Source organism: Condylura cristata, unplaced genomic scaffold (genome assembly GCF_000260355.1).
Source record: "Condylura cristata isolate star-nosed mole 26May11 unplaced genomic scaffold, ConCri1.0 scaffold00004, whole genome shotgun sequence".
NCBI classification, from domain to species: Eukaryota; Metazoa; Chordata; class Mammalia; order Eulipotyphla; family Talpidae; genus Condylura; species Condylura cristata.
In genome coordinates, this window is record NW_004567105.1 from 29615029 (window position 1) to 29640007 (window position 24979).

The following is a 24979-nucleotide window of genomic DNA, read 5'->3' on the forward strand; positions in this document are numbered from 1 at the left end:
GAAAAATGATGTAAAAATAAACTTTTTAATAAAAAAAAATGTGAAAAAAAAATTTTAGTCCCTGAATCTAATAATAAGTAATACAATGAAGACTGAAAGATGAAAATGAAAAAATGTTTAGCCTTGGATTAGTGTACTATCATTAATTAGCCTCTGCTAGACCCCTCTCTCCTGTGTCTCATAACCTCTCTGGCTTATTTCCTATCTTTGTCCCTATGCTGCACTCTCGAGAGTTTCAGCTCTACCTTCCCATTTATAATTCTCTCTTCAGCTCTTATTCATCTGTGATAAGCCACCTACTATCCACACTGCATTTTCAAGTGCAACTACTATATTTTCATTTCTATCATCCTTCCTTAGATGTTTGTTAAATCATCACACAGTTTGCTTATATTTTCAAGTCTCTTTTTATTTCCTCTATTTATCAATGTACTATTTTTAACACAGCCAATATTTTAATTCTATCTATAACTGATTCTGCTTTCAATTGTTTTGGCTGTCTTGTGTTCACAGAACCTGAGATGTTCCCTTTGCTAAGTGGTGGGTTTTGACTGTGAGATGCTTTTTACCTTGATGTTTACTTCCAGAAATCCCTTGGAAATGTGTTCTATTTCCAGAAGGAACTTGTTTTAGTTTCAGTGTGGCATCTGGGGACCCCTCTAGGAGAGGACCAAGCATATTAAATTAAAATCCTGGCTTAGATTTTATGGGGGTATTGAGGTCACTTTCACATGAGCTAGAGAGTCAGGCACGGGTTATTCTTGGTTGCAAATTTGCAGGGATTTTTTTTTTTTTTCACTTCTCTACTTGCTGTCAAAGTTTAGAACAATTCCTTGTGATCCCCGGAGGTAGGGGGTAGGTTTGTTTCTGTTTCATCTGTGTGCTAAAGGTGCAACTCATTAAGGTCCTGCTTTATGGGGGGCCTCCCATTAAATGTCTCACCTTCGACTTTGTCTCCTTTTCTTTTCACTGTGAAACCTTGACAATGTGCTCCATTTCTCCTGATTAGGAAAATGCCCTCAAGACAAAAGCCAGCTTCACTACTTTTTATTAATCTCCCTGCTTTCAACAGGTAAGAATACACTCCTTGTATGAAATCACAGTCAAGCCTTCTAATACTGACATTAAGACAACCCTCCAAAAATTAAACGCTATTCTATTTTTAAAAAAGCAGAAAGACAAAAAATATGATCTTGGGCTACCAGGAAATATGCAATAGCCTGAATGATAAAGAATGTAGAAAACATGTAGCCTCAAGATAATTTTCTCAATGGGCCATCAAATGGCCCTTGGCTTTCCCTGAAAGAATCCATGAAATTATCTGTGAAAGCATGTCCAAAGATGTATTCCCATTATTTCTTTTTTAAAGATTGACTTATTTATGCATACAGAACTGGGGTACAGGACAGAGGTACAGGGGCAATAAGAGGATTCACCAGACACAGAGTCAGGAGCAGAACAGACAGATTGACTAAGTACACTGCTGAATTGAGCAGCAGGCAAGACAGGAGAGGTCTGCCAGCCATGTGGGTCAGCTCCAGGGCCAGGGCTCGAAGTTGCACTGAAGCAGCTGTGGCTAGTTTACAGTATTGTATCTTAACTCGTTGTGCCACCAGGGAGGGTCCATTCACATTATTTCAAAGGAAATATAAGAGAATATTTATCTTCAAAAGATACATGACCCAAACAGAAAGTATATTTGTTTGTTTGATTAGAATTGTTTCTATGCTGTGTAGCCACACAGTTTGATACTAGTTCAGACTTACACATTTGAAAAAGACATTCTGATTGAGACTTATATATATCTTTGGTTAATAAAGAGGGCGATTTGTTAAATATTTCATAGATACCATTAAATACCTTTGTATTCACAAGAAAACGAAATAGTGATAAAAGATGACTCTAGTGACAAACCAATTGAGTATAATAACTTTTTTGAGCATTCCATGTAACTCTGGGAACCATTTAAGGTTTCTGAAGTTTTTGCATTATACTACGTGCCAAACTTAGCTGATTAAAAATAGTGAGTGAGAGGTGAATACATCACATACTAAAACACAACCCAGTCAAAATTATTCTACAGAAGACCTTAATTTTTTTCAATGGCTTCCAATTTATGCTATTGTTTTAAGTACACACAAAATGCGTAAAGCGTAAAAATTAGTATTCCTTTTTTCCAAATATTCTTTCTTATAAAAGGAAATTTTATCTCTGTTCTCCTTTTTTTTCACCTTTTACTTCTCATTTGTCAAAATGTTAATTCTTAATTATAGTTGCCTTGTTATTTGTTCTTTAAGTTTTAATTTATTTCTAACATGTCCTTTTTGACCACTATTGAATGTTGCTTATTCAAAAAATATCTATTCAATACATTGCAATACCTCTGTACTAGTGGAATATAATTGATTACAAATCATTCATTTTAATTTTTATCTTCAATTTCTATTTCTCTCTGAAAATCCTATATAAAATAATTCAAGAGTCACAGGTTTCCTGGCTGAATTGAACTTGTACTGCTAACAGAAACATTATTCCTGTCTAATATACATTTTAGCTGCCCTTTAGCCTAATGAAATTAAAATTACACACAGTTGTAGGGTAAGTAAGTTACAGGGATGTAATGTTCTCTCCATATCCTATTTATACTAACTCAAATGGCACTTTTTATTATTAATGATGGCTATGGATGAAGTCTGGCATGATGAAGCCATTGTGCCAAGTGATTAGAATTGGGTTACATAAGAAAAAACAGTCAGAACAACTGTTGCTGTGAAAATATTTCAAAAGCTCAGAAATAAAGTCTCACCACAGCCAAGTTCTGAAAACTGAGACAAGATTTGGATCCTATGCTTCTTAGATTAGGTGATCACAATTCTGGCTTTCATAAGAAGAATCAAACCCAACCCTGCAATTTCTTTAAACATTTTAGCAAAGTAAAAGAGAATGAAATTGTGAAACAGATGATTTTGAAAGTATCATACTAATCCATTAATTAGTAACAAAACAATGAGAAACAAGAGAGGGTAGAAGATAATCCTTCGAATGGGATTAATTACTTTCTTAACCTATTGAGAAAATAGCTTATTACCTCTCCTCATTAAATATATACTATTCTTTCACTTTCAATAATTAAATGTTAAACCAGAGAGGAACAGGACATGAAAGTGAGTAGGGGGGAAATGAAAATAAGTATAAAAATTTATATAAAGGAATAAAAGGAAGAAACTATTTAAATGGTGATGAATCACTCAAATACATAAGCAAAAGAAAACTTGCCTCTATCAACAAAATGAACAAATTAATAATTCACTAGTAAGTACTAAAAGCATTTGTCACAGAACTGTCAATAAAATCATCTCCTCCCACTACATATATTTTCTTTATAAGGGCAAAAAGTCATCTCCTTTACATAGTCTCTTAAATCACCTCTGGTGTAGATTAATGGTAATTCAAGACCAAAGGTAAAGACAAGACTCACTGGCAAAAAGCATCACTAAAGTATGCTGTAATGTTTTTTTGATGATTTTTTTTCAGAGATACATGAAAATTTGATCATCATATACCATGAAGTAAAGATCCAAGAGGACTTTTTCAGTAGTTTCTAATTTAGTTTGCTAATTTGGGAGCAAATTTTTAATTTAATTTTTAAAGAATATGGAAGAATGAAGATCTTATAATTTTGGGCAGTTCATATTCAAATGTGTAATTGCCTTTTATGTCAAGTTCTTTCTTAAATGAGCTGAAATTTCTTCCCATAATTTAAGGCCATTTATCTTACTCTGACCTTGATGTTGACAGAGAAGCAGTGAACAGTTTTCCTATAATGATCGTTCATATATTACAGCCAATTATTAAGTCACCTCTTAGCCCGCTATTGTCCATGGTGGGCATATATTAAGTTCTTCAACATTTTCCTTGTAGGATTTATCTCCATGTTTCTAAACGGGTCTGTTCTTCCATCCCTCCATCTGTCTCCTTTTTGCTTATTTTCTCTTATTAGAGGTGTTCATATTTTCTTTATGAGCTGGCCACAACCAATGATCATTATTTCACAGACTCTGTAACTCATGTTTTTGACTTGCATGCCACTGCATCACTTATTTAAAAATAGTTACTTTTTCATTCAGGTGAATTACCTTACCTACATATATGTCAAAAGACTGTAACCTAAATCAAATTTCCTATTGAAACAGTGGTAAACCAGACAATTAGCTAAAGAAAGTACCATAATAGAGGGAAAAGAGCATGAGTTAGAAACAATGAGATCTGAATACCAGCTCAGACACCTAGGGGTTGCAGTACATCATTAAACTGTCTGGGTCTCTGTTTACTCTTATATACATTAAAAAAAGTAATATCCACCTTATAGGGTACTGTTCATTTATGGCATTTTACCAATTGTTGTCTATTTTACAGAAATAACCACAAGAACTATAGTTCATCAATATATTATATACTAGATACTGTGTAATACAGTATGTGCAAATGTGTTAAAGAAAAAATAGATTCCAACTACAAAATACTATTACACAATCGTTTGTGAAATCAATTACATTTATTAGATATGTGTTGACTTGAGACACAGTCGTTGACTGAGACAGAGAAAGCAAAGGTTAAAATGGATTTGTTTCAAAGAGCAAGCTGGAAGGGCCTGTAGAAAAGGTGATTTCTGCCTGAGGCAGGACACAAAATGACACCAGGAGAAGAGCTGAGCTGACAGAAAAGCATTCCCATGAGGAAGGACTAGGGCTAAGGGGTAAGGCCACATGTTAAAGAACCCACTAGAAAACACAATGGTTGAGCAACTGTCTTCTTTCTCTCCTCTGGACTTCATAAGGAATTGCATCTGAAACTCTTTCATTCTATTTCAAGTGCCAACTCTTTCCTAATTTCTAAAAACAGATGGGATCTTGCCTTCTGAAAACCATAATGTTTTGCTTATATTGCTTTTCTGACATTTAATTCAACTCAACAAATACTTATTGACTGCCTACTATATGCAGACAGTATAATGAGCCCTGGAAAACTGAAAACACTGACATACATCCCTCTTTTTATGAAGTTCACATTCAACAGAGGAAAGCAGGCAGCCAGATAATATTGTAAGCATGGTGTTGAATAACTTGTACACTAGATTAGAGAGAGGGCCATTCCATGGGGGGGGGGAATGGATAAGTAATTAATTACAGGGGAAGTGAATGAAGAAAGAGGGTATCAGTTGACATTTTAAATGGGTGATCTCTGTGAGAAGATGACTTTAAAGTAATGGCTCATGTTGAAAACAAATTAAGACTATGATGATACCTGAATTAAGGTTTTTCTTTACAGAGGCAACTGTTTATTCAAAGAATTTTTGCAGTGTGGAGTTTAGTTGGATCTCAGGAGAGCCAAAAGACCTGGTGAAGCAAGAGAGTCATAGGTAAAGATGCAGCAATAGAGGTGAAGTCAGAGGATAAGAGATGGAATTTGGTTCAAGGACCTGTAAGAGTCACAGAAAGTAATAATGAGAGATCAGACAGGGGCTCATAGGTCATTAAAGACATGATCTTTTATTCATTTTATGGGGAGACTTTAGGGAGTCTCCCATTTTAAGACTTTAAAAAAGATCACCCTGAGTGTTTGATGACAAAAAGATAAGACTGTAGAAGTGCAATATTAGAAGCAAAGAGAACATTTAGGGAATTATTGGGCAAAATGGTGGTGTCAGATCTGTATGGCAACAGTATTAGTGGTGAAAAGAGGTCAGATTCTGGAAGCAGTTTGACAGAAGAGACATTTCCTGACAAATCGGATGAGAGAAAGAGAGGATCAAATATGACCTGGGAATTTGGAGTTGCCATCCACTGAGATGTTTCATATCATAACGTCCCTTTAAAAGTTCTAAAAATAAGAACCCATAATTTGGAATTATAACCTACTTCAAATCCTGGCTTGTTCACTTGATAGATATTTGACCCTCTGAAATCACTGAACTTCTTATGTCTCAGGTTCTTAATATGATAAATAACAGGTGGTGTCATTAATAATGTGGAATATAGAGAAATTGTCAGATAAAGACAAGTTTAAGAACTAACTCTTGAAAGCTGACTGCAGATCAGAAGCATGGGGGGAAGTATGGAAGAGATGTGAGAATAAAGAGCGGAGGAAGCGTGGAAGCATGATGCACTGTGTTGGTGGATTACTGGTGATTCGGCAGCACTGTGGGGTGAAAACTGATTGTGGGAATCTTAGTGTTGTCTCAATTGGTTAAATAAATAAACTTAAAACTAATAAATAAAATAGGCTGATGACTCTGTTCCAAGTTTTCTGTTAGGAGTAAATGGTGTAATACATGCAAAGCATTTCACAAAATACCTTGTACATAGTAAATTATCATTAGAATAATTAGTGTGCTTTACTGTTATGCTTAGTATAATAATTGGTTTCATTTCATGGTTTGTCTACTACTGGATTATATTCTTAAAGAAAAGCACTATCTTGTCTTTTTCTACAGAAACAACCTATACTATGTAGTCAGTAGGTTCTTCTTTGTGTGTACTTATCATGACTTAGTTGACTGATGTTCTGGTTAGAGAATCTGTTGTCCCATGGGACAAAGATAAAAACAGAAAATTCTATTTGTCAGTAAATAGAAAATTCTTTTTGGTACCCTCCCCCATTTTTATATTCCTATTCGCCATGACCACTTGTGGATTTTTCTCTGTTTATTCTTTCCTTTTGCTCTATGCAATCTCTTTGATCTCTAATATATATCAACCTTTATATAAGATTGCTAAAAAGCGTTCTTGTTTTTAAAGAATCCTTTTAAACTTTGCTTAAGTTATTTGAAAGCTGTTCCTCTCTCCCAGGCTTGTAACAATCCTCTCCCATTTGACATCATATGTAAATTTAATGAGCATTCACTCACTTTAATCATCCAGGTCATTGGGTCATTGATTCTTATTTTCCTTTGTGCTTTTAGAGCAAAGAGAGTATCTCAATCCATCTTTTCTAGTCCTTTTATCAATGACAGTATTTTCCTGTTTCCATTACACTTTTAGGATAAAAGCATCCTCATGTTCAATTTACTATTAAAATGGAAAATTAGTGTATCACTGGATCTAACTGGCTTTCTTTCTACTGACTAGTTTTTTCTCTTTCCATTCTAAAGTATACATGTAACTTTAGAAGCTTTTCTTTTCTTTTTGATGTTGCAACATTTTATTTACTTATTTTAAATATCATTATTTGTTTCACAATATAGGATTTCTTTCCTCAAGTGTAGTCACCATAGTTTCCCAACCACCAAAGTGTGCCCAGAGTGTTCCACCACAAGTCACCATGCTCTCCTCACCCGTTTACTACTGCCCCCCACTCCCACTCTCTACCTCCGGGTGTCTCAGAGCCATGGTCTGCTTACAAGTGTCAGTCTGTCTTTGTCTAGTTTTTTTTTTTCTTCCATACTGTTCTTGAGGCTATCCATATTGAAAATCACTCAAAAACTCTTCAAAATAACTCACATTTCTTAAATTCAAATCCACAAAATTTAGTATCTGGTCTCCTGGTCCCTACCCCCTTATCTCTCTATAATTGTCTTTTGTGTTTAAAAATATACTGTCATGAAATGAAAGGCATGTCAAAATTTGAGGTGAAAAATATTTGCATAACAGATATATGGTAAAGAACATGTAATCAGAGTATATAAGAATCCTAAAAACTTATATCAAATTGCATCTTTTAAATATGTGCAACTTAATGTGTTTCAGTTAAATTTAATATGTTCTTAGAACAGTCTTCATGTCAAAGGTTGACTCCTATCATCACTTGAAAACACATAAAAAGGACAATATTTGTAGTAATACAAAAGCATAAGTACATGACAGAAAGGAAAACCAGTCCATAGATGACATCAGACTTAATGGTGAAAATTTAAAGTTTCCACTAAGATCAGGATAAGACAAGAATGCCCACTCTAATCATTTCTATTCAGTATAGTACCGGAAGCTAGTTTAATTAAGCAAGAAAAAACAAATGTTACCCAAATCAAAAAGAAAGAAGTAAACTTACATCTGTTTAAAGATTTTATAATATTATACATAGAAAACCTGAAGACACCATACACAAACAAAATTAGAATTAATGAATTCCGTAAACTTGCAGAAAAAAAATCAACATTCAGAAATAAGTTTTTCTATACATGAACAATGACCTTCTGAAAGGGAAATTAAAAAAGCAACTCCATTTGTGAAGACATCAAATCAATAAAATGCAGTCATGTGTCACTTAATGATATTTTGGTCTGCAAATAGGATAGTGGTTATACCATACCGCCTAAGTGTGTTACATGTTTACCATTTAGGTTTTAGTAATTATACTCTGTTATAGTGGCACAAAGAAGGTATTTATCAGACTATAACTCCAATATTAAGTAATACATGACCACATCTGGAAATAAATTTAATCAAGCAGGTGAAAGACCTCTAGACTAAAATTATAATACATCAATGACAGATACTGAAGAAGACACACATACAAGAAGATAATCTTATTCATAAGTTGGAATAATTAATATCATTAAAACACCCATACTTAGTGATCTAAAGATTCAATGCAAAAATTCCAATGGCATTTAGTAGTAGAATAAGACACCTAAAACTTACAAGGTACCACAAAAGACCCCAGATAATTAAAGCAATACTAAGAAAGAACAAACCTGAAGGTATCATATTTTCTAATTATTACAAAACTATTAATTAAAACAGGATGGTACTTAGCAAAAAATAAATAAATAAATAAAAAGAAGGCATATTGAACCAAAATCCATTGAAGCAAAAATGTCAACAAATTTCCAACACGTCAACCATAAAACATGCAATGGGGAAAGCATAGTTATTTCAGTCAATATGCTGGTAAAATAATATCCCCATCTAAAAGAAACTAAATCCCTACCATATACCATACACAATATTTAATTCAAAATGTGTTAAAGACTTAAATATAAGACCTGAAACTGTAATCCTCCTGGAAGAAGATATTTGAAAAATGATCCTCAACTTGGCAGTAATTTCTTATATAAACACCAAAAGAAGGTAAACCATGTTAAAGAGCTTCTGCCCAACAAATGATAAATCAATAAAATTAAAAGGCAGTATTCAGGGGGAGAGTGCCAAATGGGTTATTGTGGAAGAATACGGGTGCCTTGGGAATGGAAAAGGAGTCTTAACATACATCTGAAGAGGTATGAAACTATACCTCTGAATCTCATGCAGTATGGTAAAACAATATTAACTTAATAAAAAGTAACAATAAAGAGAATAATTATCAACCTACAGAGTGGAAAATATTTTCAAACCAAGCATTTGATAAGGTGTCAATATACAAAATATACAAAGAAATCACGTGGTTCAACAGCAACAACATAAATTTTCCTATTAAAAAACAGTCAAAAGGCATGAGGAGGCATTTTTCCAAAGAGGACCTACAGATGACCAGCAGGTATACAAAAAGGCATTCAATACCACTAATCATCAAGGATATGATTAAAACCACAATGAGTTATCCAGTTAACTATCACTGCGCAGCTTTTTGGATGGCTATTATCAAAAAAAGACAAGTGGGAACAAATGCTGGTGAAGATATCGGGAAATGAGAACGCTTATTAACTGTTGGTTAGAATGTAAATTACTACAGCCATTATGGGAAACAAAATAAAAGTTCTCTAGTAAATTAAAGATAGAAGCACCAAATGATCTAGATTCTACACCTGGATCTAAATCTGAGAGAACTGATCACATCCAAATCTCAGAGATATCTGTGCCCCATGTTCATCACAGTTTTTATTCACAATTGCTAAGTTATAGAAGCAATCTAAATGTCCTTTGTTAAATGGATGAATGGATAAAGAAAATGTTATTATTCAGTCATTAAAAGTAAAGAATACCCTTTGCGACAGAACGGATTAATCAGGAGGACATTACACTAAGTGAAATAAACCATTCAGAGAAAGACAAACACTATATAGTATAACTTATCTGTGAAATCTAAAAAGGACAGTGTCATAGAAATAAATAATAGAAATAGTATGCACCTTTCAGTGTTCAACATTTGGGAACCACTCTTAAAAATTCTTTAAGTAAGACAAACTTAAGATATGTCAAGAAAGGAAAAATCTTAATCTAAATATCATGAAAAACAAGTTTATAATGTACCTATTTCTGTCTTAGTCACTGATTCAAAATATTCGGATTCTAATCCTTAAAATTTCATTATGCTTACTATCCCAGAAACACGTTTAATTTCCAGAAATGCCCTTAAATAATGCTTATAAAATACATATGTCCTGTTATTGCCTAAACCCATTTGAACCAACCAAACAAAATAAACAAACATTTAAAGGGCATTCATGTAAAATAATTTGTCACCATATAGGTCAGCTCTCTTATTAATAATAATAAAAACTGACATTTACATAACACCATTTGTATAGCAATTTTGTATAAAGTCTCCAAACACTTACTCATGAATACTCCTATGCATTATTTGGTAAACATTCATCTCCATTTTACTGATTTATAAAGCAAAGCCCTAACTCAGAAAATGACATGAATTTCGTGATTCTATTTTCTAATTCACAGTCCATATGTATTTGCCAGGAGGAAAAGAAGAATATATTCTATCTAGCATGAAATAGTTTGGTTACTGCAGGTTAGTGAAACATCCAATTGGTGTCCGGGTCTTATCTATTCCCACCTTTTTATATGCGATCCAGTCAAACACCCTGTCGATATCCGTTGCCTGTAGCACTTCCTGTGATACTGGATGGGAACTGGCCAAGCCATCTAGCAGCATCACTTCATGCAGAACATCCGTGAGAAACCTCTGTTTTTCCTGCAATACAGTAGACAGGGCAATATCATAGGTGATTCATGGTTCTGACAGAATGTGCGTGACAACCGGAACAGAATGTGTGTTACTTAAATGATGAGTTCATCAGCCTATGTGGTGAGACTTACCTCTAAAGAAAACCCAGTAAATGAAATGCCCCTTAAGTTACTCTACAATAGGGGTGGTTGATTTGAGCACATGAAAAAAAAAATCAATGGATAGCTTTGGCTCCAAAATAGAACAAAACAGAGGACAATAAGCTTCAACAGTGGTTAAACACAATTTGGACAATGAGGCACATAAGTGAAATTGACTAAGCTTTTCTTGTTTGTCCCTTTCAGAGTCTCAAGACTACATTTCAGTTTTAAATAACCCTTTTAGTGAATTTCAATATAAGAGTACTACTAAATTTTAGACGTTTTGTGTTTCTTTGTTATTCACACATTTTATGTCTGGTACCACTTAACTGTTCATTTTCTCTCTCCCTGACACTCCCTTTCTCTCTTACTAACACTAGCTGTCTCTCTCTTTCTCTATCTCTCTCTCTTTCTCTCTCTCTCTCTCTCTCTCTCACACACACACATTTTCTGAAATAATTTTAGCATATCACAGCAAATAACAGAAGTAATTATAGGCATCAAACTTTGGACACGGACATGGACGGACACACACACACACACACACACACACTCAGAATAATAGACCTAAAATGGAAATCCATAGGTGTTAATAATTCATTGTCACTAAGTAGGGAAAACAGTGAGACTTCTATTCTGTGTATGTTGAACATTAGTATTCTGCTTTAATAAAAATTGATTTGTCACGTTAGAAATAAACTGTAAAGGAAAAGTACTTTGTTTTTTGTTTTGTTTTGTTTTTGTTTTAAAAAGAATGCTTTAAAGAACCAGCTTGGATCTTGTGGACAAAAATGTTGGAAATTATTAGTCCTACTGACCTCCAGCCTTCACAAGGGAAGAGGGGAAAAAAGGTTGCAAGAGATAAAAAAGGCTAAATAGCCCATAGATTATTGAGACCTGAGAAGTATCTCTACAGAGATTAAAGACTGCAAAGTTTAAACTGCTCTAGCTAATTTTGAACTCGCACTTGGAGTCAACTAGTATTGAACCGGTAGGTGAGGGTGTGTGAAATTATAATTCATTCAGAAAAAAAACATCCTGTTCATTTGCAAATTCCAGCACAATAAGCAAAATGAAGAATTTTTAAAATTTGTTGAAAGAAGTTTGATGTTAATAGTACCAACAAATCCTATCACTCAGATCCAACACATTTAAATTTGCTTACATTTTAAACAGTTCCAGTAATGTTCAATATAATATTTTGTAGTGAACTATTTTAAAAAAATATTGAATTTCAGTTTTTGAAGAATAGGGAAAAGGTTTTTCAAAGTTAATTGTGAGTAAATGTACAGCACTGATAATACCAAATGTAAAAGAAAAATTCATGATTATTTTATTCCTTTGTTTAATAAATATGAATGAACAGAATAGTACTGTTATTTGGGAATAAATACATAGCTGATACCTAGCCCCCAACTTTAAAGATCTCAAAAGTGTAAGAGAAAAACAGATAAACAGCTCACTGTATTATAATATGATGGATGTTATAAAACACAGAGAATGAGATGATTAATTAGTTCAGAGAACGCTTCACAGAGGAAGTGACATTAAAGTGGGCTGTTGAAGAATGAAGGGTTACTTAGATGAATGGGGGAAGCAGCTAAAATTAAAAGGGCTATCCATGGAGGAAACATAAAAAAAGCCAGTTGTTGAATCCCTAGCAGGCTAAACAGCTTGCACTTAACAAATAGGCAGTAGCAGGCATAATGACATAATAAAAGCCATACTTTGGAAAACTTAACCTATCTATGGAATACAGGGTGCCTTTATGTCTGTAAAGATGGGTACCAGGAAATGGTTATTGTGCTAAAAGAGGACTTGAGGACCCCATATGGTACAAAAAGTGACTGAGGGACTCATATCTGAAAAAGATTTTGAATGAATATCCCCCAACATTGGTGTTTGGATGCCTTGGTCTCCTTAGTGGATAATGGAGAGGAAATGCCAAGATGCAATGATAAAATAACTTGATGGAATTTTAAAAAGCATCTTCACCTAAAAGAATAAAAAAAAAAAAGTGGGAAGAACAGTTGACAGAAATGGACAAAAGTTTCATATGGAAGGCAAGCTACAAAGATCAGTTTCAGATAAGTTATGGGGAATGCAACTATGAGCACACAAATATGCTACAGAAAGTAAAAGTCTGGCTTGAAATCAAGGAACAAGTGCTGAGCAACTTTTGACAATATGTTGTAACTTGTTTAGAAACATAAATGAAGCTCCAAAAGAATCCTCTCCTTTTATTGTTTCTTATAGCACTGTTATTTCATATATTCATCTTGAGCAATATACATGAAGGGAATTATGAATATTTCTTAGCACAGCATTAGATACACATGAGAAATCATAATTCTTGATGTTTCAAAATGGGTTTTGCCTAGATAAGTCAAGATCTGAAGAATTAAAGATGGTCCAGCCATAGTCACATTAATGAGTAGAAACACCGGAAGGAATGTTGAAAGTGAGGGAGTCAGCATGTTCCTATAAGGCAGACTCATTCTGGTCATCAGAAAATAAGGGGGAAAAGTCAAAAAATAATTTCAATTGAATCACAGAGTCAAACACATTAAACCAGACAAAGAGGATGTGAGCCACGCCCAAGCCAATGCAAATAGTGGGAGGTGTTGGCAGACATGAAAACAGAGAAAACCCATGTCTCAAGGTAGGCCTGGGTTACACTGGAGCAGCCATGAAGACTCGATTTTCTAGGAGGATAGACCGAAGCATAAAAAGTTCGCTGGGTTCTCCTGAGAGGAAAAATAGGCACACTGTCATAAAGCTGATGAAGGAAGAAAATGACTGGAAGAAAAATATTTGTCATCCATGAACTGTATGACTTTGAGCAAGTTGCTCAATCTTCTTAGTCTTCAGCATCCTCATTTGCAAACATGTGTGGCTGAAAAGATGGGAGAATTTTTCTACATATATTTATTGAGCACCTGCTGTATCCCAGATGGTATGTGTGGTTCTGGAGATAAAGAGATACAAAGACATAACCTGACCTTTAAAGATTTTATAGTAGTAGGAGAGACAAAAATGAAAACAAATATTAAAACACCACCTGCTATATGTAAAAATGGAAGCAAGTCCAGGATTTAGTGTGATTTGTTCTGCCAGAGAAGAAAAATCTTCTGAACTGATGGTTTGGTTAAGGATGACTTGAGTTTTCTAGTAAGATATAGCAGAAAAAGGCATTTTGAGCAGAAAAATTATCTGGGAGAAGTCATAGAGCTCTGAAACAGCATGGTCTGTGGGGGAAAAACAGAATTTTATGTGGCAGAAGGCAGGGAGGAAAATGGGATAAATGATTAGTGATTATCACAGAGAGATAAACAAGAACAAAATCATCAAGGATCTTCCCTGCCAAATTAGGAAGCTAGAATTAAGAGGTGACATCATCAGACCTACATTTAGAGTGATAGTTATGAACAGTGGAAAGTCAACTAGAGTGAAGAGAAACCTGAAACAAAAATAGAGCATTACTGCATATTCCCACACAAGCAGCACACAATATGGACTTCATTTTGTGATTAAAAAAGAAAATGTACCAATTATTTCTCTAAATTTTAGTTCAATTTTTTGATGACCACTGTTGATTGAATAAGTTACTCTAGCATTCCAAATGTCTTCCTTAAATATAGATATGTACAAAAACACAGACAGACACACAGATATTTATAGATACATGTAAAAAGATATCTAAATAGATAAAGATATCTCATTTGTCATTATTTTTATGTGAAGCAATGTCTTATTCCAGTTTTTAGTAACGTAATATTCTCTTGAATATAGAAAAAGGCACTTTTGTATTCCTTGGAATCAAATCAATAAGAAGGAAAATAATTTGAACAACATAACCTAACTGCATGCACATTTATTTATTGCTTCATGAATACGTGTCCTGTGCTAGCAACCAGGCAAACACATACAAATGGAACACAACTCCTGCCCCGAAGCAACTCCCATTATAAAGGAGGCAGTACATGGACAATTAGTTAGTGCTATTTAAAAGACAGTGTAGTTGCAACATAAACAAAGTATTATGAGAGTAGAAAAGAAAGGGGAAATTATGAGTAAAAAGACATCCACTGATGTGACCATGTTGACTCAACCTCAATTGATCTATCATAAAGAGAAGAGACACACTAGAATGTGTAACTTATGTTTCACCTCTCTGAAAATCTATACTACAAGTAAAATCTATACTACAATAGATAAAGGCTGTTAAGATTTCATAGTTTTAACAAACGCCACATGAATCATTACTCACCAGGGCTTGGAAAGGGGTCTCGGGATATCTAATATTGCATGCGTTGGCCTTTTAAAATTTCCCCATGATTTATTCAAATCAGGTCAAAAGTTAAAGCTGAGGAATGTTATCAAGAATTCAAACAAGAAAGGCAGGTATATTGGAGAAAAATATTTACTGGGTTTCATTTATGTGACATGGTATCTAACTTAAAGCCAAACTTATGCCAATACCCAGATACAGTAGGTATTAAAGAATAAGGATAACAATAATCATTATTAACACCTACAAAGAAACAACTACTATACTGAATATTTTACCAGTTTATTTGTTCACATAACGTTTTAAAAAAACATGGCACAAGATGAGGATCTCTATTGATAAGACAGCATTCTATGATTTCACACAAGCATTACAGTAGGTAGCTAAAATGTGCTCTATATATTCTTACTTAACTATCAACCACATTTCATCCACTGCTCTCAATGTATGACTAAAAATAGTAATGATAGTTCCCTAAGAATATCTTGGATGATTTTATAAGCCTTTCATAACCCCCAATAACTCTGCACAGGTTCTCATGAACGGCTATACTCCTAAACCTGATTAATAGAGAGGGGGTGGGTTAAACTGGGAGTCTCTTCAGTGACTACATTCATCAGTTGCCTTATGTTTTGTTAGTAATATTCAAACTGAATGTGTCATGTTCATATTATCCAAGATGTGAGACAGCCAAAAGAAAATGCTAAAATGGAATGCAAAATGTACTGCCTTATATACAAATTCTGAACTGTCTGCAGACATACTCAGGAACATTAAAATAATGATACAGTGGGAGTTACTATCAATCAATTGCTAATATTTTCATTAATTATGATAATTTTGGGTCATGTCGAACAATCACAAAAAAATGACTTATATACTGTCATTCTCAATTTTGAACAGGCTGCCTAATTACATAGCTCATTCTGATTTTAGCAGCCCCCAAAATTAGTGTGAACAATTACCATATGTCATGTATTTTCATATAATCCTTTAAAAAATGTTCATAGCATTTAGCTTCCCTTTATTTTACAAGGCTTCCTGACACTATTTCTTCTGTTTTCCACCAAGCACTTATCCAGTATGAGATTTTTAGTCTCAATATCCTATTTGGTTTAATAAATGGGTCCTAATGCAGACACAGAAACACTTATAATCTTTCATAAATGATAATTTCGTAATTTTTGTTCATTTTGTACCTTAAATTTCTTATTGAGCATCTCATATCTGCTATAATTTGGGTTAAATGCTGATAAATGATGATGAAGTAAGTAGTCCCAAACTTGATGAAGCATATTATTTAATGTAAGAAATTTACTTCCCGCCCTATGAACAAATTCCTACTCTTCTAGAAGTCACTTCAGGGTCCTCTAGGTGGATTGCAAGCTTCTGAAAGATAATAGTTTCTTCATCTTTTCAAGAATTATCTCTACTTCGGTGGTAAACCTTTTTCTCTATTCCCACTCTTAATTTTTTTGGTAAGCTGATAAGACTTAAAAAATCAAATTTGCTAATCGTTTTTGATACTCATATTCTTCTTTCTACATCCCTCATGAATAATCTCTAACATTTTCAAACACAGAAAAATAAGCTATAAAGACACTATGTTTCTTAAAATGTAAATCAAAGTATTTCTGAAAACATACTGACAAATACTTTCAAATGGAATTCAATTTCTGAAAACTTTCTTAGAATGGTGTAAGTTGAGAGGAAACACTACAAATCCTAGAAGATTGCTAAGAGCATAATTTATGTTATGTCGTCTAAATTTATCAGAAGTAATAATTCAAACAGCTTTAATTCTGTTACACGGTTCTTTTTAATCTGATGAGTGGTATTTATTAAATAACATTTTGCAGTTTGATGAGTGGTGATTCCAGTATCCTAGACTGATAAAACTTCAGACTTATTGCCCAATCACATAAATAGTATCTTTCTAATAAAAGTAAAGTGTACGTATTTTTCAAAATTAAAAGATTTAAAAATATAAACAAACATCTCCAGGACACATAGTTTAAGGCCCAGGTAGTTATCTAATTCCAAAGAAGTTCCATGTTTATTCCTAATACTTATTATTGTATTTTAAGCTAAGTTATAAATCAAATTTATAATTTGATTGCACTGAACAGTAGAAAAGTACTTCATAATTCAGAATGAAAAATCTAGACTAGCAATATTTATAAAGATTAAAATATTAGTATTTCGTAGTCATTCAGAAACAGAATAGATGTCCTCAAAAATGTTATATAAAGGGAATTTCTTTGCTCTTACTAATTTTTGATAGGTTATTCGCAATGTACTCTATTGAAAGTAATTTTGGGGTCCCCAAAGTAATATTATGCTTAAGTACTTAATAATAACAATGATAAAGAATAAAAATTTCTCCAATTCCTAAAACTGTCCTGAGATAAAAATACATAGGCTTTTCATTTATATTTTGAAGATAGAGAAATAAGATCTCACAACTAGAAAATGAAAGGCAAAATTTTAATTCATGATCTAGGTAGTAGAGAAACAAAGATTTGGTCAAATAGAGCCAAAAATGCCAGCAAAATGCTTAGCAACAAACAGAAAAAGCATTGTTTTACTGTGAGAAGTTAGTATATTGCCAGGCCTTGGAAATAATATGACTTTTTAGTTCTTTAAAGAAGCCAGTGATTCCCACAAAGGCTCCTTATTGTCTTAAAAGTATAGCAGCAACCTTAGTTTAGTGAGTGTTTACTTTTAATTAGTCACCCTCAATAGTGCAGTGTGTTTCAAATTCTTCAAGTGGGGCCAATCTTGTAAATGCTTTAGAAGGTAATCAATGTCAAGTTTTACTCTAAAAAAAAAATAAACTCCAAAACCTTATCGTTGAATCAGACAAGAAATAAATAGTTAGGTGATAATATTCCACCATATTCTACCCCATTACAAACAAGAGAACAGGGACTTTTTTTCAATAATTATCTTCCAAGCACAGCTGTGAAGTGTAGAGAAGAGCAAAGCTCAACAGTAGGACTTACTAGAGAAGAAAGATACTCAAACTCTAAAGGAAAAGAAGTGGCCATTGTAACAAGGTAAATCTACATAAATATTAGTGAATGTGTTTGAGTCACATAACAATAAGAGGTAGTAAAATGCCTTTAAAATTTTTCATTTGGCTAATCCTCTGAGATTTAACATGCCAAATTTTATCTTCCAAATATGTCTATGAACAGTCTGATTGAGGTTATAGCTCTGAGGTTTTGACCTACTCCATAAATAAACAGCCTTTGACAAAGGCATAGTTGGTCTACTGGAAGCCAAAATAAATCTTAAATTTATCCACACCTATTAACTGTAATCACTGCACTGAAGTTAAAATAGAAAAAAATATAAAAAACTGATATATAGTATTTAAATGCTAATTAATATCATAAAGTTTATTTCATTGACTAGATATCTTAAATATAGAAATCAGAAGAACAAATGGCTTGTTTTAGGTGCTTGATAATTCTATAAATGAACTAACAAGTAGAATTAAGAAATACATGAATCCATGTCAAATAAGTGGCAACAATCAGTTATGCTAGTTTATATACAAGTTATTGAGTTTACTATTGATAGTATTCAAGAAAGATATCAGTGGGCTATGAGATCTGGAAAAGGGGAAATATGATTGAAGGTATTAAATGGGTAAAGATGTATTTAAAAGAGTTTCCTAGAAAAAGTAAAAAAAATTCCACAAATCTTTAATTTGAAAGATATAGATGATACAACTACAAAAGAAAACACTCCAATTATTAAGGGAAAAAATTATTTCAGCACTACCAGTGAGAAGTAAAAAAAACAAAAAACTATAAACTTTTTAAACAGGCTTCCATTAATTTGTAAAGAGTAAATCCACAAATGCTAGTTAACTATTGTTCTACCCAAATCATCTTTTAGATTCATGGTTGAGAAGAGTTAGCTGGAGGCAGACTGCATGATCTAGCTATTTCCATACTTCAGTCTTGTAAGAAAAATGATAATGGAGAAGATGTGAACGTTCAAGATACCTACCAAGATGTCTTCCCTTATTTCCCAATGAATTAATACATGGGGTCTTTACTGGTGCACAATACATGCCACATACGTAGTATTACAAGTGACACTGAAAGAACAGAGGTGAAATCTTCATTGACCTCAAATTATTTCATATTGCTTTTTTTCTGCTTTCTCATCACAAGAAGCTTTTTTGTGCAATTTTAAAAATTTTATTTCACTTGAACCCTATCATTGACTGAAAGAGCTTCATGGTAATCAGTGATTTCATTTAAATCACTATTTTCATTCATGACACCCGTGTCTAGTAGCATTTGAAGGTTAAAGTTACCTTGATGAAAAAAAAATAATAATAACAAAATCATAAAGTGTTGCCTTGGTATGAGTTGTGTTCTAGTGTATCTCAAGCATATAGCTGCCTTGCTAAGATGGATTAACGATCAGAAAATTAATGAATTATTCTTCAACTGCCATCCTACTGTCCTTTTCACTTATTCTTATATTCATGGAGGTTTTGCAAAGCAAATTCTTGTTAACTGAGAAAATACTGAAAATAGAAGATGTTAAGTAATATAGGAAGATAAACATATTTAAGAGGCAACAAAAAGGCACAGACAAAATAGTGGTAAAATCTGTTGTAGCCTACAACATATATTTGAGAACAACGACAGCAAACTACACTGTTTAAGTTTTTAGCATTATCAAATTGTTGTTTAGTGAGTAGCATCTGACAATGTTTAGCAAGCTGGGATATTCTGGTTACAAACTGTTTTTAATTGAAAACAGAAAGAATTGGTTAATATTTCCTATCATAGTCTAAATATAAGAAGAGATGACCTTGCATTACTGTTAGGCTCCAAGTTCAGTACACATTTTCTACTTCAAATGTATCTAACTCTGTCAACTTATTGGTGGTTTTTGAAATTCTTAGAGAACTGTAGAAAGACCTTGACACCATGCACGCCAGATTACAGTCCTTGGCAGGAATCCTTTATTCCAAAGGGAATACTCATTTATCTTTTCTCTCTGAGTTTAAAATATATAAAACCTAAAACACTCAGTACCTTTCTGAACAAAATGACTTTGCTTCAGAAAATTCATCCTTTAAGAACACACAATGAAATTTCAACTTGCTACTTTGTTTTACATTTCAAAAATCCATGTAGGAAAAAAAAAAAAATGTGAGGCATTGAGACTACAAAATCTCACAGATACACTCGTGAATGTATAGAGATCTATGTGAATATATGTGAATACTAATGAATTATGTCCACTTTTCTTCCTTTTTTAAATATATTTTTCTGAAAGTTTGGTCTTCCATTTGAAGCAGTAAATGAAGCAGATTTACATTTTCTGATGACATCCCAATATCTTCAAAAGCTTCCATTCCCATACAATTGTGAAGCCTAAGAATTAATTCTTACAAAAGATCTCTGAGTATAAACAAAAGTATGAATGTAGTGTTAACTAATGCTCAGTTGTTGTTTTACCCTCAAAATACATGTGTGCTATAAAACCTTTAATAAGCCAGTTAGTGGACTTCAAAAATTAACAAAGAACTGTCCAGCTTTATTTATTCATTTTTGCTTAACAGATAATCTTAATAATGATAGTAATATATCAAGAAGACTGGCCTGGTCCAAAAATTAGAGAAAATAAACACAGTCTGTTATTGCACTAACCTTAGTGAAAGTTATTTTAACATGTTAGTGTAATATGTGTATTTTCTGTTCTAATTACTATTTTTTTTGCTAGAAATTTTTCATAATGATTCGGTCACTTTGTTAGAACCCAAGTATCTGGCCTGGTTCTTACACTCCATTCCCTTTTGGGTTATTCCAGATTGTATACTCTAAATCTTATTCTGATCCTCAATGCATCATGTAACACCTATCATAACTCTTACCTCTGCACAGAGTTCCTATCTGCTATCTGAGACACTTTCCTTTATTAGCACTGAGTGCTCTTCTCATCGTTACTCTCATTTCCTCCTGGTGTTTTCCTTGTCTTTTTTACAGGCCTATTTTCCACTAAAGTCCCAGACTTCTCTGATCAATAATGCAAAAGAAGAAGCAACCCTTTTTCCAGAAGAGGATTATAGTATCCAGTTCCTTTCAAATGAGAAAAAAAAATATTTTTCTATTCTTAAAAAAAGATCTGTGTTTTTAACAGAGAGAAAATTGCTTGTAGAATGAACAGAAAGAAAGAGAAAGGGAAAGCACAAAGTGATCCAATTGGAAGATTGTGACCCTTCAACAGACCCAATCAGACTCTCTACTTTCCTTCTAGTCTTTCAATGAAAGCATTATTCCCTACAGATATTAAATCAAGACTGAATTTGCTAAGTGATTAACTGAAAATTATTGAAAACAATTCATACTTTTTAACTCTATTTTTCTACTTCCCCCTTTCTGGAGAAGATTTATTATTGCTTAGAATGATTAAGCAGTACGTCTTTATATTTAAACTGAGAAAAAAAACTGAACTCAGTAAACTATTTCACTTCACCAATGATTTTCTTGCCTCCTTTTTGAATGAGGATAAAAATAATTTCAAAAGTAGAGATGATTTTATGACAATGCCTTTTACATTTAGCAGGCAATTTTTACTAGAGCACATTAAGGTGATACTGAGTCTAGTGGCAGAATTAATTTTTACTATTTTAGTTCTGCCCATGATAGAGACAAATGAGAACATTTACTAAGGATTTGGGCAATATACTTTGAGAAATCCTAAGCATTTAGTAAAGTGAAGTATAATTGCATGATTCTCCATTAATAGTTATCTTTATATCTAGTTTGTGTCCTCAAAAAAATTTAAGGAGAATCCTCATTCTACAGACTTTATTAGTATATAAAGTTATGGTTGTATGAGATGCCTTTGTACCCCATTTCATTTAATAAAAGAATATACATCCATGCTTAATAAGTCTCATGATAGCAAAACTTAACAGCGCCACATTCCAAAAACTACAGAACAGACGATATAGACACAAATTATAATGAAAATCTATGCAATACACAAAGTGATTATGATTTGCATGAGGCCTGTAGAATAACAAGTTCTTCATTATAGCATTTTACTATGCATCCTTTCCCTGTGTTAAACTCTTTCATCATAGGCTTTTTCAAATTAAAATGATCAAATTTACTAGGGAATAGCAAGTTGGATGCAGGTTTTCCATAACTTTTGAGGCAAAGATACAAGATTTAAAATGACTGTTATCAATGGCATAACTAAGTTAATCCATCCAATAATGTCATTTACAGCTAACCTTGCTAAAATACCACCACTTAAAAGAAATGAAATGTAGTCTTAGCTAAAGAATGTTGTTTCTGATGCTCTTGGTACTTCTGTATAGTGAATGAAACATTATGTATGGCTCATGTTCCTACAGACTATTCCACATTGCTAGTATAGATAAGAATTCATTGGGGGAGACCTTGCAAATTATAGAAATTGTGTTGTAATCTATATGTAATTGATATAAATCGACAGTGTCAAAATCGATGATGGGTTAGAAATGTTAGGGCATCTATACATAAAATCACTACACCTCTCTACTGGCACATTCATTTCCAGATTCATGATGCCTACACCCATTTGTATAGTGGTTCATACATTTCCAAAGATTTCACAAGTTATTTTGTCTTCACAAAAATTATGTGACTTTACAAAGCCAGTATAAATTCCACATTTTTCAAATGATAAGAATGAATCAGAGAAGTGAAATGCCTCTCCTGTATTTGAATTTCTTCTTTCTAATCCATTCCTGTGGGCTCACCTCATGCTTTCCATGGAGGTACATGTCTATTAAAGTCTACATAATCTTAATCAGTTTGTTTGGAAACAAACATCGTGTTTTTTATTCCATGTAGCATTCCTAATATAAAACTAATTACTTCTGTACCAAACTCTGGTTTTGAAAATACACACACGTATACACAACCTAAAATTTTACTGAAAGATTAAGCAGACAAAGCGAATACATGGGACTAAATCAAATCAATAGCTTCCTAAACAATGCTGTGTAATTCTGGGCTTCTTTATTGTGACTCCATAGGAGGAAGACTGTCATAATCATCTCCCTAATAAACTGAAATTGTATTTCAGTGTTTGAGGCTTGGTATCTAAAAATGATAAGGGCATTGCTTCTGAGATTAGAGGCAAAAGAACCCAGCTTCCTGAGTTTCTTCACTTCTGATATGAGTGGGATCTGTTTTTTCTATTTTAGGCTAAGCTCTAGCGCAGTCCAAACCACGTACTCCTAGGTGAGTTTCTGTGCACATCACAACAGTATGAGTTACTGCTGACACAGCTATCACTCTTGTTCTTCCTAGTATTTCTTTCACTCTTTTGCTGATGCCATTATGAAAAATAGTGCTGGCACAGCCTTACAGTCGCCTAATAGCTTCTCTTATTTATATAGCTAACTTACCTTAAAATTTTGTTTGCAAAATGATTTTAATGATATTTGAAGGAACAATTTGTTTAGAGTTCCTTCTTACAGTTTTGATGAATTTGCTTTGGTGAGATTCGACATCTTGAAGAAGAAAACAAAAAAGCAATCAAAAATCTCAAAGTACAGTCTACAATCTGAACATAGATATAAAAAGAATTTCCTTCCACACTCTCACCTAATTAAATGTGATGGAGTTTATTTTATCATTTGTCATTTAATAAGATGAGCCTTCTGTGTCACTGTACTAATGTCAGCATGAATTGTACTTCTTAATTATAAAATATGGATTTTAAAGCAATGAAAACTTGTATCTTACTGCCCTAAGGTTTTTATACTTCACAGTCTCTGATGTATACACTCTATGTTCATTTTTAATGCCTCCTCAAAAACGTTCTCTAGAAGGTCTACATTTATAGCTTGACTGATAAAAACAATGAAAGAATATAAAACATTATTCAAAGACCAAACCCAGGATAAGGACATTGAAGCTGTAAGATACATGGCCATGTTAAAACTATCAAAAGATGACAGTTTTCACCCCATGCATAATTCTATTAATTACTTTTTAATCCAAGATGTATTTTTTATAATGATGAATAGGAAGAAGTTTGTCATGTGTTGCTGAATAAAAAAAAAAAAAACTTACCTAGATGAGTAAGATGTCATTTGAAATAAGGACATCTTTTAATATTAAAACATAATGAAATTATAAATCAGTAATAATCCACAGCATAAATGAAAATTTAAACAAAGTTGGTCAAAAGTCATCTAAAAATCAAAAGTTACTTGTAGAAATGCTTTGATAACTCTGAAATTTGCATTATAAATTATCACCGCCATTAAAAGTATTTCAATGCATGTACTGGTGACTTTTCTTCAAATCTCTTAAAGGACTTTTTAATAAATTTCAATGCTAGAATTAAACAGCTCAAATAATAATTTAAACATAACATCATATATATGTACATACCTAGATACCAAAGTCTAGGTAAAATTATACATCTATGCAAATGAACCATGTTGACGTCAGAAAACATAGGCAAACCTGCATGAACATAATTAACAAATTGATATGTTATTAGTATTACAACATTTCTCTTATGAGTGGTATAAGTTCACATTTTTTATTCAGCAGGAGATGGTTGAATTTGTAGTAGAGAAGTTATAGCATAACTTACAGAGTGACAATCATTCATACTCCAGCTTGTTTAGATACACTTT

General features: G+C 33.0%; 1 protein-coding gene across 1 annotated transcript in view; it reads right to left on the reverse strand.

Annotated features, from left to right (window-relative positions):
• The window catches only part of TRHDE (thyrotropin-releasing hormone degrading enzyme), a 324987-nt gene that overhangs the window by 112472 nt on the left and 187536 nt on the right, over positions 1–24979 (reverse strand). Inside the window, exon 6 of the mRNA XM_004675882.2 lies at positions 10729–10866. Within this exon, the coding sequence (XP_004675939.1) occupies positions 10729–10866 (138 nt within the window). The remainder of the gene's footprint in view (positions 1–10728; positions 10867–24979) is intronic.